Below are 16,818 nucleotides of genomic sequence, written 5' to 3' on the forward strand. Positions count from 1 at the left end.
TCTGCATGTGTTTGGACTGTGGGAGGAAACCGGAACACTCACGCAGACACGGGGAGAACATGCAAACTACACACAGAAAGGACCAGGACCGCTCCACCTGGGACGGCCTATAAAATCAATTAGATCAAATTTAACATACGCTTCCATTTTCCATGTATTCTTTGTGCCAACAGTTTGGGGAAGGTCCTTTTCCGTTTCATCATGAATATTACTCAGACTTTTGTACCATTTTTATAATTTTGGAAGTGTGCAGGTCTCTAAATACGATCAGTTGGGCGGCGCGGTGGCTGAGCGGGTAGCACCGTCGCTTCACAGCAAGAAGGTCCTGGGTTCGATCCCCAGGCGGGGCGGTCCGGGTCCTTTCTGTGTAGTTTGCATGTTCTCCCCGTGCCTGCGTGGGTTTTCCTCCCACAGTCCAAAAACATGCAGTCAGGTCAATTGGAGACACTGAATTGCCCTATAGGTGAATGTGTGTGTGTGTGTGTGTGTGCCCAGCGATAGACTGGCGCCCCGTCCAGGGTGTTACTGTGTGCCTTGCGCCCATTGAAAAGCTGGGATAGGCTCCAGCACCCCCCAGCGACCCTGATTGGATAAGCGGTTAAGAAAGTGAGTGAGTGAGTGATCTACAACATATGACTGTACACACACACACACACACACACACACACACACACCTCTGTGCCACTCCCCCTCATCAGGGTCTCTGGAATGGCGTAGATCTGGTTCTCCATCTCCACCGTCTGTTTACCATTAGACGACACCTTCACCAGCAGGACGCGGAAATTTGTGCCTCCGAGATCCAGCGCCAGAAAGTGGCCTTTTTCTGTAACACACGCAGACATTATATTTTTTTTAATCATGATTTTTGTGTACATTTATAAGAAGTATGTATTTAAACAAGTACAAACACACAACATAGTTCAACCAGAGGAAAAACTCTGCACAGAAACGTGGTGTTTGAAACTTGGGACACCAGCTGAACCCAGTTTGGTTAGTTTGGAATGTAGGGTTCATTCTATAAACCTGATGGTTCAGAGTTCAAATCCCAGGACCACCTGATGGACAGCGTTAGGCTTGAATAAAACCTGAACCGTTTAGCTCTGAGCTTTGATTGGATTCTGTCTCATCTGTCTCTGTCATACACTAATGAGTTTTTTTAATTAAATACATATTTGTACTGGGGTGGGTCGCGCCACACCGCTGCATCGAGACGATAGGTTTGATCCCGGCGCCTGCAGAAATTGAAAATGAACCCAATTTGCGGGATAAATAACCGAATTAGAATAAAACTGTGGCTAAAAAGAGAAAAGAAACGAAACCCAAAACAAGCCAGAAAGAAAACGGTGCTTATACACCGATCAGCCATAACATTAAAACCACCTCACTTTGTAGTTCTACAATTACTGACTGTAGTCCATCTGTTTCTCTACATGCTTTGTTACCCCCTTTCACCCTGTTCTTCAATGGTCAGGACCCCCACAGAGCAGGTATTATTTAGGTGGTGGATCATTCTCAGCACTGCAGTGACACTGACATGGTGCTGGAGTTTTTAAACACCGTGTCCACTCACTGTCCACTCTATTAGACACTCCTACCTAGTCGGTCCACCTTGTAGATGTAACGTCAGAGACGATCGCTCATCTATTGCTGCTGTTTGAGTCGGTCATCTTCTAGACCTTCATCAGTGGTCACAGGACGCTGCCCACGGGGCGCTGTTGGCTGGATATTTTTGGTTGGTGGACTATTCTCAGTCCAGCAGTGACAGTGAGGTGTTTAAAAACTCCACCATACCAGCACAACACACACTAACACACCAGCACCATGTCAGTGTCACTGCAGTGCTGAGAATGATCCACCACCTAAATAATACCTGCTCTGTGGTGGTCCTGTGGGGGTCCTGAACATTGAAGAACAGGGTGAAAGGGAGCTAACAAAGCATGCAGAGAAACAGATGGACTACAGTCAGTAATTGTAGAACTACAAAGTGCTTCTATATGGTAAGTGGAGCTGATAAAATGGACAGTGAGTGTAGAAAGGAGGTGGTTTTAATGTTATGGCTGATCCGTGTATATAAACACGCTCTTTTATACTACTGAATGGGCACAAATTCCCACAGACATACTTTAAAGTCTTGTAGAAGCCTTCTTAGAAGCGTGCCATTTGTTAGCTCTAAAAATATCACACTGACGTCACTTAATTTGAATAGCATTTGTGTTTTTAAATGATTGGTCCAACAAAGCTCATGATCAGGTGTCCAAATACTTTTGGTCAGAGCACTACAACAGATTCTGTCAGTAACCGTGATTATACAGAAACAAGGTGCATGTGACTGTGAGTTCAGAGGAACCGACACATCAGTCATCCATGCCTCCATGCCCCCTCTGCTGGCTATAACTGGCAATGAAGACAGACATGATTTATGAACTGTTCCTGGCATCACAGTTCCAAACATGGGAGCCGGCAACTTTGTAAGTAACAAACCGTGAGAGATAGAAACACTTCCACCTAGAGCCAAGTAAAGCTCAACTAAATGAAGAGAAACAAACATGCCAGTTATTTGCACCTCCATGCCCCCTCTGCCAGCCATAAATACTGTAGCAAGACATGAGGACATGTAACCGACCTCTTACCTCTTCTGTCAGAAGTGCTTTGATCATAAAAGCACTAAACAATAAACTGCCCAATTTGGACATTAAAGGTCAGTTAAAAACTGCACAATAAGGTCTTGCAATTTAGAAGAGCCTAATTCATAACTTTACACACGCCGGTAGACACAGCGATTGGTTTGGTGCCAAAATATATACAGACAAGTACTGACTGGCCTGGTGATGATCACACCCTCATAACAACAACCTGGATCAATATCTCCATCTCCACCTCCAACCCCAGTACAAAACACCATCACGAACCTTCCAGGAGCACAAAACTCTCCGACTTACGTTAGCTTTAACAGAGCGGTGGACATGGACGCTTTGCGGATCGCTGTCCGATCGAGGCGCCTGCACTTGTGATGGGATATTGGCGGAGTTTTATCTTACCTGGCAACCATTAAGTAGAAAAAGAACAGTGGTCACCTGCAGGTTTGGGCAAAAACCCCAATCGATCAGATTATTCTGAGAGAACATTTGTCCATGTGGTCAGATTTAATCCAATCCAATCCAATCCAATCCAATGACACAGCCCAGCAAGCTTTACATCACCAAAGACTGAAAGACTGCTAATTTATAAAGATTATTTTAGTTTTATCTGGCAACTGTTAAGTAGAACAAGAACAGTGGTGCCTTGCAGGTTTGGGCAAAAACCCAATCAGTCCATGTGGTCAGATGTAATCCAATAACACTGTCCACAGCCCAACAAGCTTTACACCACCACAGGTTGAGAGGCTGCTTATATAAAAGGTTATTTTTATCATATCTGGCAACCATTAAGTAAAAAAAAGAACAGTCCATGTGGTCAGATTTAATCCAATAACACTGTCCACAGCCCAGCAAGCTTTACATCACCATGGACCTAGAGGCTTTTGTTTTTTCACTGTCTATGCTGCTGGTTTCGGAGCTTCGTTCTTACATGGCAACCCAGAAGCCGACGACTGTACAATAGAACACGGTGTTTTTCTGACTGTACTGAAGTTCACTTGGTTCAGATTCTGCTTTCGCAAAGTGACAAGAACGTGGTTTCAGTATCAGGAAGTCTGCGTTTCCTCTCTCACCGCGCTCACTCATAAAGGCGGAAGAGAAACGACTCCATTTTATAATAGTGGGAAATTTTTATTATTTCCTGAGAGACTCACCGGGTCCGATCACGAACGTCACAAACAACCACATGAAGAGGTTATACAGAATCCACCGCAGTGTATCAGGACTTTATGGTAATACTGCATAGAGTCGAATCAAAACACAAAACAAAATTTACTTTATTAATCAAAATTGTGGTAATCTGGTCCCACTGTGGTTTACACAGTGTAACGTAAAGCCTCCACAAGGGGGCGTTCATGTACAAGTTCATTTTTTTATGTGCCTGTTAAAATTCATTTTTTTAATTATTACTATTTTTGTGTGCGACCCATTTTTTTGGGGGTATACCGTATGGTCAAAAGTATGTGGACACCACTCCTACACAGCAAGACGGGTCTGGGTTTGATTCCTCAGGCTCTAGTTTTCTCCAACAAGTCCAAACACGTCCAGTCAGGCCAATTATATCAACTACGAAAGTGTGTGTGTGTGTGTCCGGTGTGTTTCCAGCCTTTCGTCCAATGAATCGGAACCACAGCGACCCTGACCAGGGCGGTTTTCTACTCTTCCGGCTCGACTGTGACCTTGTGCGTCCATAAAAATGTGGTTTGACGTTGATTGGAATGTTGATTTTGAGGCAGGCCTCCTCGCCCAGCGTTAGTGCCCAATCGAACGGGCATAAACCTCTTCCAGAACTCTTAATGGACGCCTGTGGTTTGGAACGGTGTGTTCAGCAGGTTCACGGTCGGGTCTATCGATCAAACGTTGATGGTACTTGTTCTGGACCGGGATCAAAACCTAATGGTCCTGTAAGGCACCGGACTGCCGGCTCTAACGGCTCATACGGTGAGCGCATGATGCCCGGATTGCGGTGTAACCCTGCCTCGTATCAGATCTCCACCGGCCATACCGGTGGTTAATCATTACCAGGTCATAAAACCCTGTTATAAGCGCTTCATAAAAGATAAGCAACACAAATAAACGAGCGCCGTCGTTAACTAAGCGCTACTGTCCTCTCTCTCCGCTTACCTGTGCCGTCGGGCGTGGAGCGGACGTAAGTGGGAAGCATTTTGACCGAGGCGGTGAGGTTGGTGTCCTTCCCCAGGCCTTTGTCCATCTCCCTCCTGAAGCGTTTGGAAATGTCCATCAGGTTCTCGTCCGACAGACGCAGGTGATACAGGAACTTGTCCACCTGGGAAAATAGAACAAGGCCGCCGATCAGCCGCAGTGTCCCAATAACAGTTAGAAAAACGAACCCCGGGCTCAGTTATGGAACCAAGTCCTTCTGCCTTGTCAAATTTGGTCGGCAGAGGGGGCACAGAGGCACAGATGACTGCCGTATTGCTGCTTCGTTGAGTGTTAACTCGCTCCAGGTGGAAGTATTTCTATATATCACGGTTTCCTTTCTCACAGCGCTCACTCAAAGACGAAACAACAAAACACAAAACGAAATGTACTTAATCAAAATTGTGGTAATCTGGTCCCACTGCGGTTTACAAGGTGTAACATAAAGCCTCCACAAGGGGGTATCCATGTAAAGGTTCATGCAATAACAGTTAGAAAAACGAACCCCGGGCTCAGTTATGGAACCAAGTCCTTCTGCCTTGTCAAATTTGGTCGGCAGAGGGGGCATGGAGGCGCAGATGACTGCCGTATTGCCGTTTCTTTAAGTGTTAACTCGCTCCAGGTGGAAGTATTTCTATATATTAAGGTTCCTTCCTTACAGATTTGCCGGCTTCTTTGTTGGGAAACCACACAAACTTGGGAATCGACCCCTGGACCTTCTTGCTGTGAGGCAACAGTGCTACCCACCGTGCCGCCACGCCGCCCTAGCCGAGTAGAAGCTTTCACTTTATAGGGATTTTGTAAGGGTGTTTGTGTGACTGTAAGACAACAGTTAGAGAAACGAACCCCGGGGCTCAGTTACGGAACCAAGTCCATATGCCTTGTCGAATCTGGTCGGCAGAGGGGGCACGGAGGCGCAGATGACCGCCGTACTGCCGTGTTGTCGCTTCGTTGAGTGTTAACCCGCTCCAGGTGGAAGTATTTCTATATATTACGGTTCCTTCCTTGCAGATTTGCCGGCTTCTTCGTTGGGAAAACACACGCACTTCGCACTTCACACAGAAAGGACCCGGACCGCCCCACCTGGGACTCGAACCATGGGACTTTCTGCGATGAGGCGACAGTGCTAACCACCGAGACGTCGTGCCACCCTGGCTGAATAAAAGCCCTCATTTTTCATCGAGACTTTATAAGGATTTTATAATATATCATCATAGATCTTATATGACATTCACTCCACTGTTGGCACAGGGTATGTGGTCAGGCGGCAGCGTCAGGCTGGGTAAAGGAACGCAGCGTTTCTCAGACTCCTCTCACCTTCTGTGGATCGTTTTCGTGCTTGTATGGCTTTTGATCAGTACCAGGAAGTCTGCGTTTATATTCTCTTGATTCTCACTGCACTTACATCACGACTGAAGAGAAAAACCTCGATTCTGTAACGATTCTGAAATTTCATCCTTTCCTCAGAGACTCAGCCGGTCAGATCGAGACATCACGAGGTGCTCGGAGCTACAGATCAGATCACACATGACCTACAAACTAAAATCCACCTTTATACGGTTTTTCAACCCTCCGACCCCGTCCTCGACACGTCTAAATGTTACGCTCTATGTTTAAACCTGGTGAGCAGCTCCGGTGTCACGTTTCTCATGCCTGGGATTGTTCCTGGGGGGTCTCGGTCACTGGGGAAGATTTTTCCAGGGATGAGCGGGCGTGTCTGATAGACAGCTGGATTGTGTTATATTTATGGAACGGTGGAACTGGCGCACTGGGTCTCAATACTGGCACTAGGGTCCAGACTGGAATAAAATGATAAAGATAATAATGGAGTGGGCACCAAGTGTTGATTGGCGCTACACATCAAACATCTAAACATTGGACACAGACGGTCAAGCTTTTCGCATGATTAGTTTGCTGAGAACGAGGGCGTTTGGGTGGCACAGCGGTAAGTCATGTTAGCCCACTAGCTCTGGAATCCAGGGTTCGAATCCCAAGCGATGTCTACATACAAATACGATTGGCTATGTCTGAGAAAAGGTTTTATCCAAAGCGACTTACAGTACTGTGACAGTATACTGCCTAAGCAATTGAGGGTTAAGGGCCTTGCTCAAGGGCCCAAAAGTGACAACCTGGCAGTGGTGGGGCTTGAACCAGCAACCTTTTGATTACCAGTCCAGTACCATAACCGCTAGGCTACAACTGCCCCTGGTCCTACCAATACCAGCCCCTGGGTGACAAAAGAAGGGCAGGTTTTAACCAGTGCCAGGTGGCACAGTGGTCTATAACACTAATCCATTACAGCAAAGCTTTCCAGCATAAATACCAGGAGGGGCTACCGATCAGCCTGGCACAGGACGGAGGTCAACTGGGGTTCAGTGTCCGTGTACAAGTCACGAGCGACGGGGCATGCCCGTGTCTAAGGGGGCGCGTGATAGTCTCAGTTCTCCTCGGCCAGTGCAGTGGTGGTGCGATAAATATAGGGGGGCAGAAATACACATCCTAGGCCAGGGGTCCTCAAACTTTTTAACCAAGGGCCAGATTACTGTTCTTCAGTCTTTCGGGGGGGCCGGACCGCAGGTGAAAGAGTAAACACACACACAAAAAAACTATTTACTATGTATACTGGATGTATCGTCTGTGCTATGTATAACTGTAGTTCATAATGATAATGCAGACATGTTATTTATTTTAATCATTTCCATTAACCTACCTCATACAGTGTTTCTCCAAATATCAGTGTGAGCCTGCTTTTGCCTGACGAGACGGTCACCGTCAGGTTCCGTGTTTGTTACTGCCAGTCATAATAGCTAATAAGTGTTGATCAGTGAGTCTGGACCTGGTTGGAGATTTAAGGTGTTTCAACTTCGAAAAAGTCTGCTCACGGATATAGGTGCTCCCGAAAATGGTAGTTACTCCGAGTGCATGTGGTATTGAGATTGGGGTAGCTCACAACGGAAAGAGAAGCATAAAAATTAAACAATGTGCTTGAGTTTTGATTTCGGACCGCATGAATAAATGCGTTGATCTCCGGGAGCAGGACGTTAAAACTAGAGATGCACGAGTACCGATACTGGTGTCGGGTATTAGCCCGATACGGCGCTCATTAACTCGTACTCGTACTCGCAAACGAGGCTCCGATACTAAACACCCGATACCGTGTGCCTAGTGCACGTCGCTGCGTTATGCCTGGTTCACACTACACGATTTTTGCCCTGACTTTCGCTCGGCGGCCGGTCGGCGCTAGATCTGCCGGCTCGGGAGCGACTCGGCGTTCGCTCGGCGATCAAAACTCGGCTCTCGATCGCTAAGCGTGAACTATCCGACGACTCGATCCGACCGGCTCGCCGAGCGCTCGAGTTTTCCAGCACGTCAGATATCTGATCTGAGACGTGCGACTGGGAATGAGTGACATGTGGAACAGCCAATGAGAACGCAGGATACGGTGTGAGGGGAAACGCAGGAGAGGAGTGTAAACAGGTGGGACGGGGGGATAATATAGTTTATATCAGAATACATCAGCACACACACACACGTCTTACAGTATTTCTGACCTGATCGTTCTCTACAAAACATAACAACAAAACACCGACATTGCAAAAATATTTATTAACCTCCAACTCACTACAGAACAATCCGTGCTGCTCGTGTTGCCAAATCCACTCAGATTCATTTATTTTTCCTCCTTGATTTCATCACGTCAGCGCACAAACACTTTGATCGCTCGCTGCTTGTTGACGTGCATTTTTGGACGTGGTGTCATTAAACTTCTCGTCACTTCTCACGTGTGTTTCTGTTTTAAAAAAAATGGTATTCTAAATAGGTATCGGTATCGGCAAGTACAAAAATACACGTACTTGTACTCGTACTCGGTTGGGAAAAAATGGTATCGATGCATCCCTAGTTAAAACATTTCAAAACTCGCCCCCGACTCAGCCAGCGGATCTCAGTGTGGTAAAGCACATCTTCATAAGCAGCATTCAGCTCAGACAATAATTCCTGAAACCGCCTGTAGTTAAGAGCATTAGCTTTAATGAAATTAACACAGGACACGACGATTTTCATAACGAAATTGCGACACAGTGCAGTGGCTGCGGTCAGTCATTTCTCTACTGATGCGCGCGATCACTCCTCTCGCAGAAGCCACCATGCTTGGAGCGCCACCGGTTGGATCGCTGCCGTATAATCTACGGAGACTCCGGGTGGCCAATTTGTGTTTCCTCTGTTATCGTTTTTCCACTATAATACTGTGAGTTCGAAGATGAACAAGGGCCAGACAGCATGTATTGCTGCTGTAGTTAAATGAAAGCGTCGGGCCGTAGTTTGATGACCCCTGTCCTAGGCTGTCCAGTAGTGTTGGTGCCACACAGCTTCAGTGTAACTGGACCCTATGTTGTAAAATGGAACGGAATGTAAAATGTTTCTCAGCGTCCTTTAGATTCCTTCATGTTCCTTCAAAAGAACTTCTCTTAAGTCATGTTCATGTTTTCTTATTACTCAACACTGCCTACACACACACACACACACACACACACACACACACACACACACACACACACACACACACACACACACACACACACACACACACTTCTATTCACAAGCAGTTGATCCCCGGGGCTGCAAGACTTGCGCAATCGAGGAGGCTCCTGCAGTCATGTGACACATGACACCACAAACCCTCACCCTCACCCTCACCCTCACCCTCACACATGTTCTCCTTCTCAGGCCTCCCAACCCTCGCGAGCAGGAACAGAACTCCACGTCCAACCACGCTGTGTTCCAAGAAACGTTCAGCTAAACAGCAGTATAGCTAATAATGGTCCCGTCAGTCATGCAACCGCAACATGCTGATGTAAAGGAAAGTGAAGGAAACCATGGAGCGATTTTTAGGTTCCGACACACACATTCTTTTCATTTCTTTACTGTCACCAACCACTTAATCCTGGTCAGGGTCAGATAGGGTCAGGCCAAGCCCGGAGACACTAAGCGCAGGGTTAGAAGACACCCTGTACTAGCTGACGACACACTTACGCGTTCACTCAAACCCCACGGGCAAATCAGAGCATCCAAGTTACCTTCCGCACTCAAGTACATCAAAAAAACATGCAAATCTCTTACAGGCGGTGATCTAAAGCGAGGATCGAACCCAGGACCTTACAAAGCCAAGAAACCAGACCCACCGTGACCCTGACCAGGATAAAATGACAATTATTTTTGAGTGGGAAGGCTAAGGGGGAGTTAACGTGTCGCTATCGCCTTCGGCCGGTGTTTTATTCATGAGGACGTCCGTGTGGGATCCATTAGTTCCATCACATTCAGCACCGTGTTGAACAACAGAATATTAATATTTCACTGGCAAATCAATGATTCAATATTTTAAATATTAATGTCGCTTTGTCAGTCTATCAGTGTACCCGTCATACATATACACGACTCATTTTAACTCCATTTGATAGTTCAGATCCCAGTTCTGCCACACAGTCACCGTCGGGCACTTAAGCAAGGCGCCTTAACCCTCTGGCTGACCCTGCGCTCTGACCCCATCTTCCAAACAAGCTGGGATACGTGAAGACAGGATTTCATTGTACTGTACACCTGTATATGTACATATGATAAATGAAGCTGTTCTATTCTACTCACGATTTTATTCCAGTCCAGAGCCTTTGAGTTAAGCGTGTGCAGCCAGCTCCAGAAATAATGAGACCCATGAGGTGCAGAACATCCAGATCACTAAATTCAGGTGTTCCGATCACTTCCATGGCCACAGGTGTATAAGACCGAGCACCTCGGCATGCAGACTGCTTCTACACACATCAGTGAAAGAACGGGTCGCTCTCAGGAGCTCGGTGAATTCCAGCGTGGTACCGTGATGCCACCTGTGCAACAAGTCCAGTCGTGACATTTCCTCGATACTAAATATTCCACAGTCGACTGTCAGTGCTGTTACAACAAAGTGGAAGCGATCGGGACCGACAGCAACTCAGTCACGAAGTGCTAGCCATGTAAAATGACAGAGCGGGTCAGCGTGGGTTAGCTTCGTTCTCCTCAATCAGAGCGGGGATCGGCATTGGTGGAGAGGAAAGCACGACGCAATCGGGCGATTGGACGTGTTAAAAGGGAGAAAATGCATAAACACAATATACATGAATAAAAGATGAGCACAAATACAGGATTTTATTTTATTTTATAAGAGAAATAATAATAGGAAACTTTGTCATAATTTGTCTTCAATTTAATTTTGTTTATAAATCGGGGAAAAAAAATCATATCGTAAACCCAGTATCGTGAATTGCATTGCATCGTGGGTAGAGTGTATCGTTACATCCCTAATAAAACCATCTAACCACATATTACAATACTTTAAGAACCCGGGATGGACAGTTAGTTAGTTAGTTAGTTAATGGAAGGTTAACGCCAGGATGGATGCTGTCACTGGGGTCAGATCAGTGCTTTAAGTTATTGATATTAACCTGGGCAGTGTTTTAGGATTGGTTTATTGAGGTCTCAGTATGGACACACATCAAGGATCAGAGATTCAATCAAGTAACAGGAGACGCAAGGGACGGTACGAGCTCCCCTGCCAAGAAGCTGAAACTGGGTCGTGGTTAAATATTTCAGCAGGAAAATGAGACTGGAGCTTCTGCCGGGGCCTCATCAGTGCCCTGATCTACACCCTACTGAAAAAGCTAAGGGTGAAGCTAAAGAGGAGCGTCCACACGACAGGATCTTTGAGCATTACAGAAGAAGACTCAGTAATCTACGTTAAAGAAGGTTGCACGGTGTTAAATGAAGGGGTGCCAGTACTTTTTACTTTCATTCCAGGTTTAATTTCTTCTTAAACAAGGACATTTCTCATGGACTTTAATTCTTGGCTGTATTTGCACTATTAAAGAAAAAATTCGGACTATTTCTGCTTCAGAGCTCCAGTGCAAACCACACTTGGGTGGCACAGCAGTCCGTTACGCTCTACACATATACACCGATCAGCCATAACATTATAACCACCTCCTTGTTTCTACACTCACTGTCCATTTTATCAGCTCCACTTACCATATAGAAGCACTTTGTAGTTCTACAATTACTGACTGTAGTTTATCTGTTTCTCTGCATGCTTTGTTACCCCCTTTCATGCTGTTCTTCAACAGTCAGGACCCCCACAGGACCCCCACAGAGCAGGTATTATTTAGGTGGTGGATGATTCTCAGCACTGCAGTGACACTGACATGGTGGTGGTGTGTTAGTGGTGGTATGAGTGGATCAGACACAGCAGCGCTGCTGGAGTTTTTAAACACCTCACTGTCACTGCTGGACTGAGAATAGTCCACCAACCTTTGACCACTGATGAAGGTCTAGAAGATGACCGACTCAAACAGCAGCAATAGATGAGCGATCGTCTCTGACTTCACATCTACAAGGTGGACCGACTAGGTAGGAGTGTCTAATAGAGTGGACAGTGAGTGGACACGGTGTTTAAAAACTCCAGCAGCGCTGCTGTGTCTGATCCGCTCATACCAGCACAACACACACTAACACACCACCACCATGTCAGTGTCACTGCAGTGCTGAGAATGATCCACCTCCTAAATAATACCTGCTCTGTGGGGGTCCTGACCGTTAAAGAACAGGGTGAAAGCAGGTTAAAAAGCATGCAGAGAAACAAATGGACTACAGTCAGTAATTGTAGAACTGCAAAGTGCTTCTATATGGTAAGTTATGGCTGATCAGTAAGTGTGTGTATATATAACTGGACTAGTTTGACAGTCACCTTCTGCTGAGGGAACATTTGTCTTTGTACCCACATATAGGGGACAGTGGGAGCTTAGTGGGTAGAGCTTTGGGCTATCAACTACAAGGTTAGGAGTTTGAATCCCAGCTCTGCCATGCAGCCACTGTTGGGCCCTTGAGCAAGGCCCTTAACTCTGTCTGCTCCAGGGGCGCTGTACAATGGCAGACCCTGCGCTCTGACCCCAGCTTCCAAACAAGCCTGGATGCGCAAAGAAAGAATTTTGTAGAATGACATAGAAGGACAGATAAAAGCATTCTATTAATTTAGACAAGCCAATCCACCTTCTGCATGTTTTGGGGAAGTGGAGGACAATCACCAAGTGCTCGGAGTTCCAAAAACCTAGTCCACACTGGACCAAACAGTATCAAGAAGCTGCTCTCAGGGGCCACGTACATGCGCCGAATTACTGTAAATGAAGACTTGGCTGATCAATCAATCGGTGCAGTTCTAATTCATCCCAGAGTAGCTCAGTGGGGTTGAGGTCAGGGCTTTAAACAGGTGGAAGTTGGAACTGTTAGTGTAAGGTGTGCCTCTGAAAGGCCATAATTCATCACTCGGGACGTCAGTCACTCTAGCACGGAGAGAATGTTTGGATGGGTGTGACTCTACCACGTGGTGATGACGCACGACTGCGCTGGCGTCTCCGGTTACACTACGTACACGTGCGAGCGCACGCGGCGTGGCAGGAAGAGGCGCAGGACCGGTTTTTGGAGAAGTTGCTTCATCACTTCACAGCTTTTTATTTGTTATTTCAGCCACACACACAGAGATATTCGCGTGTGAAGGAGAGATCAAAGGAAACGCACAATAAAGCTGCTTGTTTGAGCATGTTGATGAAAAATGAATGCTGTTCCTTCTCACTTTCAGTCCGTGTGGGGTAGAAAAAAATGCAGAACTGGAACATATTTCTCACACAACTCATGATTTAATGATCATTAAAGCACGAATAGATATAACAACACTGTATAACTGTCAGTCTACTAATACAGAATCACATTTAGTCAGAAAGAGTCACAAGAAACCGTGTTCCATCTTGTACCTTAAGATAAGATAGGGCTCGGTGGGTAGCACTGTCGCCTCACAGCAAGAAGGTTCCCGTGTGTGTGTGTGTGTGTGTAGGTTTCCTCCAGGCGCTCCAGTTTCCTCCCACAGTCCAAAGAGGTGAACTGGAGATACTAAACTGTCCATGACTGTGTTTGACATTGAACTTGTGAACTGATGAACCTACTGTTTGTCATGAATGTAACCAAAGTGTGTGAAACATGACGTTAAAATCATAATAAATAAATAAGATAAGATAGCATTTTATCACCCCACAGGTTAATTCACTTATGCACAAAGACGTTCATTTAGAAAGAGCCACAAGAAACCGTGTTCCATCCTGTATCTATCACTATCTGAACCTACTATCCACCCAGGCTGTATCCCAATTCGCACCTTCTTTACCATCAAGTGCCCTACTTCGCAACTTTAACCAATTCAAACAAGTCTATACATCATCTCTGAGATCTTTAAAAAATTCACTTATGCACAAAGATCCACCACAATTTAAGTGATGCTGAGTGAACCGTGTCCCAAAGCAAGTATAAGGATTATTAAGTGCGTAGGGAGCAAGGGACCCTGGAGCAATTTGGGACGAACTAGAATGTTACCATGGTGACCCCCGTACTATCTAGTGTGTAAGTACAGGTCCTTCTCAAAAAATTAGCATATTGTGATAAAGTTCATTATTTTCCATAATGTAATGATAAAAATTAAACTTTCATATATTTTAGATTCATTGCACACCAACTGAAATATTTCAGGTCTTTTATTGTTTTAATACTGATGATTTTGGCATACAGCTCATGAAAACCCAAAATTCCTATCTCAAAAAATTAGCATATTTCATCCGACCAATAAAAGAAAAGTGTTTTTAATACAAAAAAAGTCAACCTTCAAATAATTATGTTCAGTTATGCACTCAATACTTGGTCGGGAATCCTTTTGCAGAAATGACTGCTTCAATGCGGCGTGGCATGGAGGCAATCAGCCTGTGGCACTGCTGAGGTGTTATGGAGGCCCAGGATGCTTCGATAGCGGCCTTAAGCTCATCCAGAGTGTTGGGTCTTGTGTCTCTCAACTTTCTCTTCACAATATCCCACAGATTCTCTATGGGGTTCAGGTCAGGAGAGTTGGCAGGCCAATTGAGCACAGTAATACCATGGTCAGTAAACCATTCACCAGTGGTTTTGGCACTGTGAGCAGGTGCCAGGTCGTGCTGAAAAATGAAATCTTCATCTCCATAAAGCTTTTCAGCAGATGGAAGCATGAAGTGCTCCAAAATCTCCTGATAGCTAGCTGCATTGACCCTGCCCTTGATAAAACACAGTGGACCAACACCAGCAGCTGACATGGCACCCCAGACCATCACTGACTGTGGGTACTTGACACTGGACTTCAGGCATTTTGGCATTTCCTTCTCCCCAGTCTTCCTCCAGACTCTGGCACCTTGATTTCCGAAAACAGTACTTTGGACCACTGAGCAACAGTCCAGTGCTGCTTCTCTGTAGCCCAGGTCAGGCGCTTCTGCCGCTGTTTCTGGTTCAAAAGTGGCTTGACCTGGGGAATGCGGCACCTGTAGCCCATTCCCTGCACACGCCTGTGCACGGTGGCTCTGGATGTTTCTACTCCAGACTCAGTCCACTGCTTCCGCAGGTCCCCCAAGGTCTGGAATCGGCCCTTCTCCACAATCTTCCTCAGGGTCCGGTCACCTCTTCTCGTTGTGCAGCGTTTTCTGCCACACTTTTTCCTTCCCACAGACTTCCCACTGAGGTGCCTTGATACAGCACTCTGGGAACAGCCTATTCGTTCAGAAATTTCTTTCTGTGTCTTACCCTCTTGCTTGAGGGTGTCAATGATGGCCTTCTGGACAGCAGTCAGGTCGGCAGTCTTACCCATGATTGCAGTTTTGAGTAATGAACCAGGCTGGGAGTTTTTAAAAGCCTCAGGAATCTGTTGCAGGTGTTTAGAGTTAATTCGTTGATTCAGATGATTAGGTTAATAGCTCGTTTAGAGAACCTTTTCATGATATGCTAATTTTTTGAGATAGGAATTTTGGGTTTTCATGAGCTGTATGCCAAAATCATCAGTATTAAAACAATAAAAGACCTGAAATATTTCAGTTGGTGTGCAATGAATCTAAAATATATGAAAGTTAAATTTTTATCATTACATTATGGAAAATAATGAACTTTATCACAATATGCTAATTTTTTGAGAAGGACCTGTATATGTAGTAGATTGCTCCGCGTTGTATTTTTTCCTATTTAAAAGTTTAAAGTAGATGTATTCGGGTTCAAATCAGAATTATAACACCCTGAACATCTATAAAAGTGAATAAAGTCGCTGTAGGTGATGTGATAAGTCAGTTTTAGGCAGTTTTGTACTTACTTTCTGCACCTGGTCATGATGGAGTTCGGTAACGTAGTAGGCCAGCATATGTGAGGCTATCATGATGTTTCTGTTCCACTTTACCGACTGTTCTCTCTTCCAAATAATACGTTTATCGACTCTAACCCAAGTTTCCCGACTTCTGTTGAGTTTGTGAGTGAGTTCTCCTGGTTTCGGCTCGGTTTGAGATGATTCTCCTGCCCTCAGACTGCAGGAGCTGAAACTACTTTCCTCATCCGCTCACTTCCCATTCACTACTACTCATTTGCATGTGCGTGACGTCACCACTTTCCTCGCTTCCTATTGGCTCAGCTGGTACCAACGAGCCACCGCCTGTAAACATCCCCATCACTCAATCCGACTAATGTCAAATTCAAGTAGTAACCTGATTATTCAAGCAAATTCGGGCTATATTTAAGTTAAAGGTAGTCTGAACAATATAACCGGATTTCTGCTCAGTCATCATGATGATTCGGATCATTCGGATCATCTCGTCCAGGTATTCTGATTACTTTCGGTTTTCTGCGACTGCGCATGTGCAGAAGCTGCCTCTGTTGCAGCCAGTGTTGCCACTTCTTGGGATTTTTCCCAAAACCGTGAGATTTGGGGGATCGATTTGGGGATTTCTGCCAAGTAATCTTGGGGATTTTTCATTTGCACTCAAGCAGTTAAAATCTGCATGCAATTTTATAGTGTACAGTTATAAATAAGGAATGACAAAGCATACTACTACTAGATAGATAGTCGGATGGACGGACGGACGGATGGACAGATAGATAGATAGGTAGATAGATTTACATTTTC

General features: G+C 45.5%; 1 protein-coding gene across 2 annotated transcripts in view; it reads right to left on the reverse strand.

Annotated features, from left to right (window-relative positions):
- The window catches only part of hk2 (hexokinase 2), a 53,428-nt gene extending 37,171 nt beyond the window's left edge, over positions 1-16,257 (reverse strand). For both annotated transcript variants that reach the window (XM_063018255.1, XM_063018256.1), the window contains exons 1-3: positions 16,015-16,257; positions 4,761-4,923; positions 675-823 (exon numbers count right to left, since the gene is read on the reverse strand). In XM_063018255.1, coding sequence (XP_062874325.1) covers positions 675-823; positions 4,761-4,923; positions 16,015-16,077 — 375 coding nt within the window. In that variant the 5' untranslated portion in view covers positions 16,078-16,257. The remainder of the gene's footprint in view (positions 1-674; positions 824-4,760; positions 4,924-16,014) is intronic.
- Positions 16,258-16,818: the final 561 nt, after the last annotated feature.

Source organism: Trichomycterus rosablanca, chromosome 21 (genome assembly GCF_030014385.1).
Source record: "Trichomycterus rosablanca isolate fTriRos1 chromosome 21, fTriRos1.hap1, whole genome shotgun sequence".
Classification (NCBI taxonomy): Eukaryota; Metazoa; Chordata; class Actinopteri; order Siluriformes; family Trichomycteridae; genus Trichomycterus; species Trichomycterus rosablanca.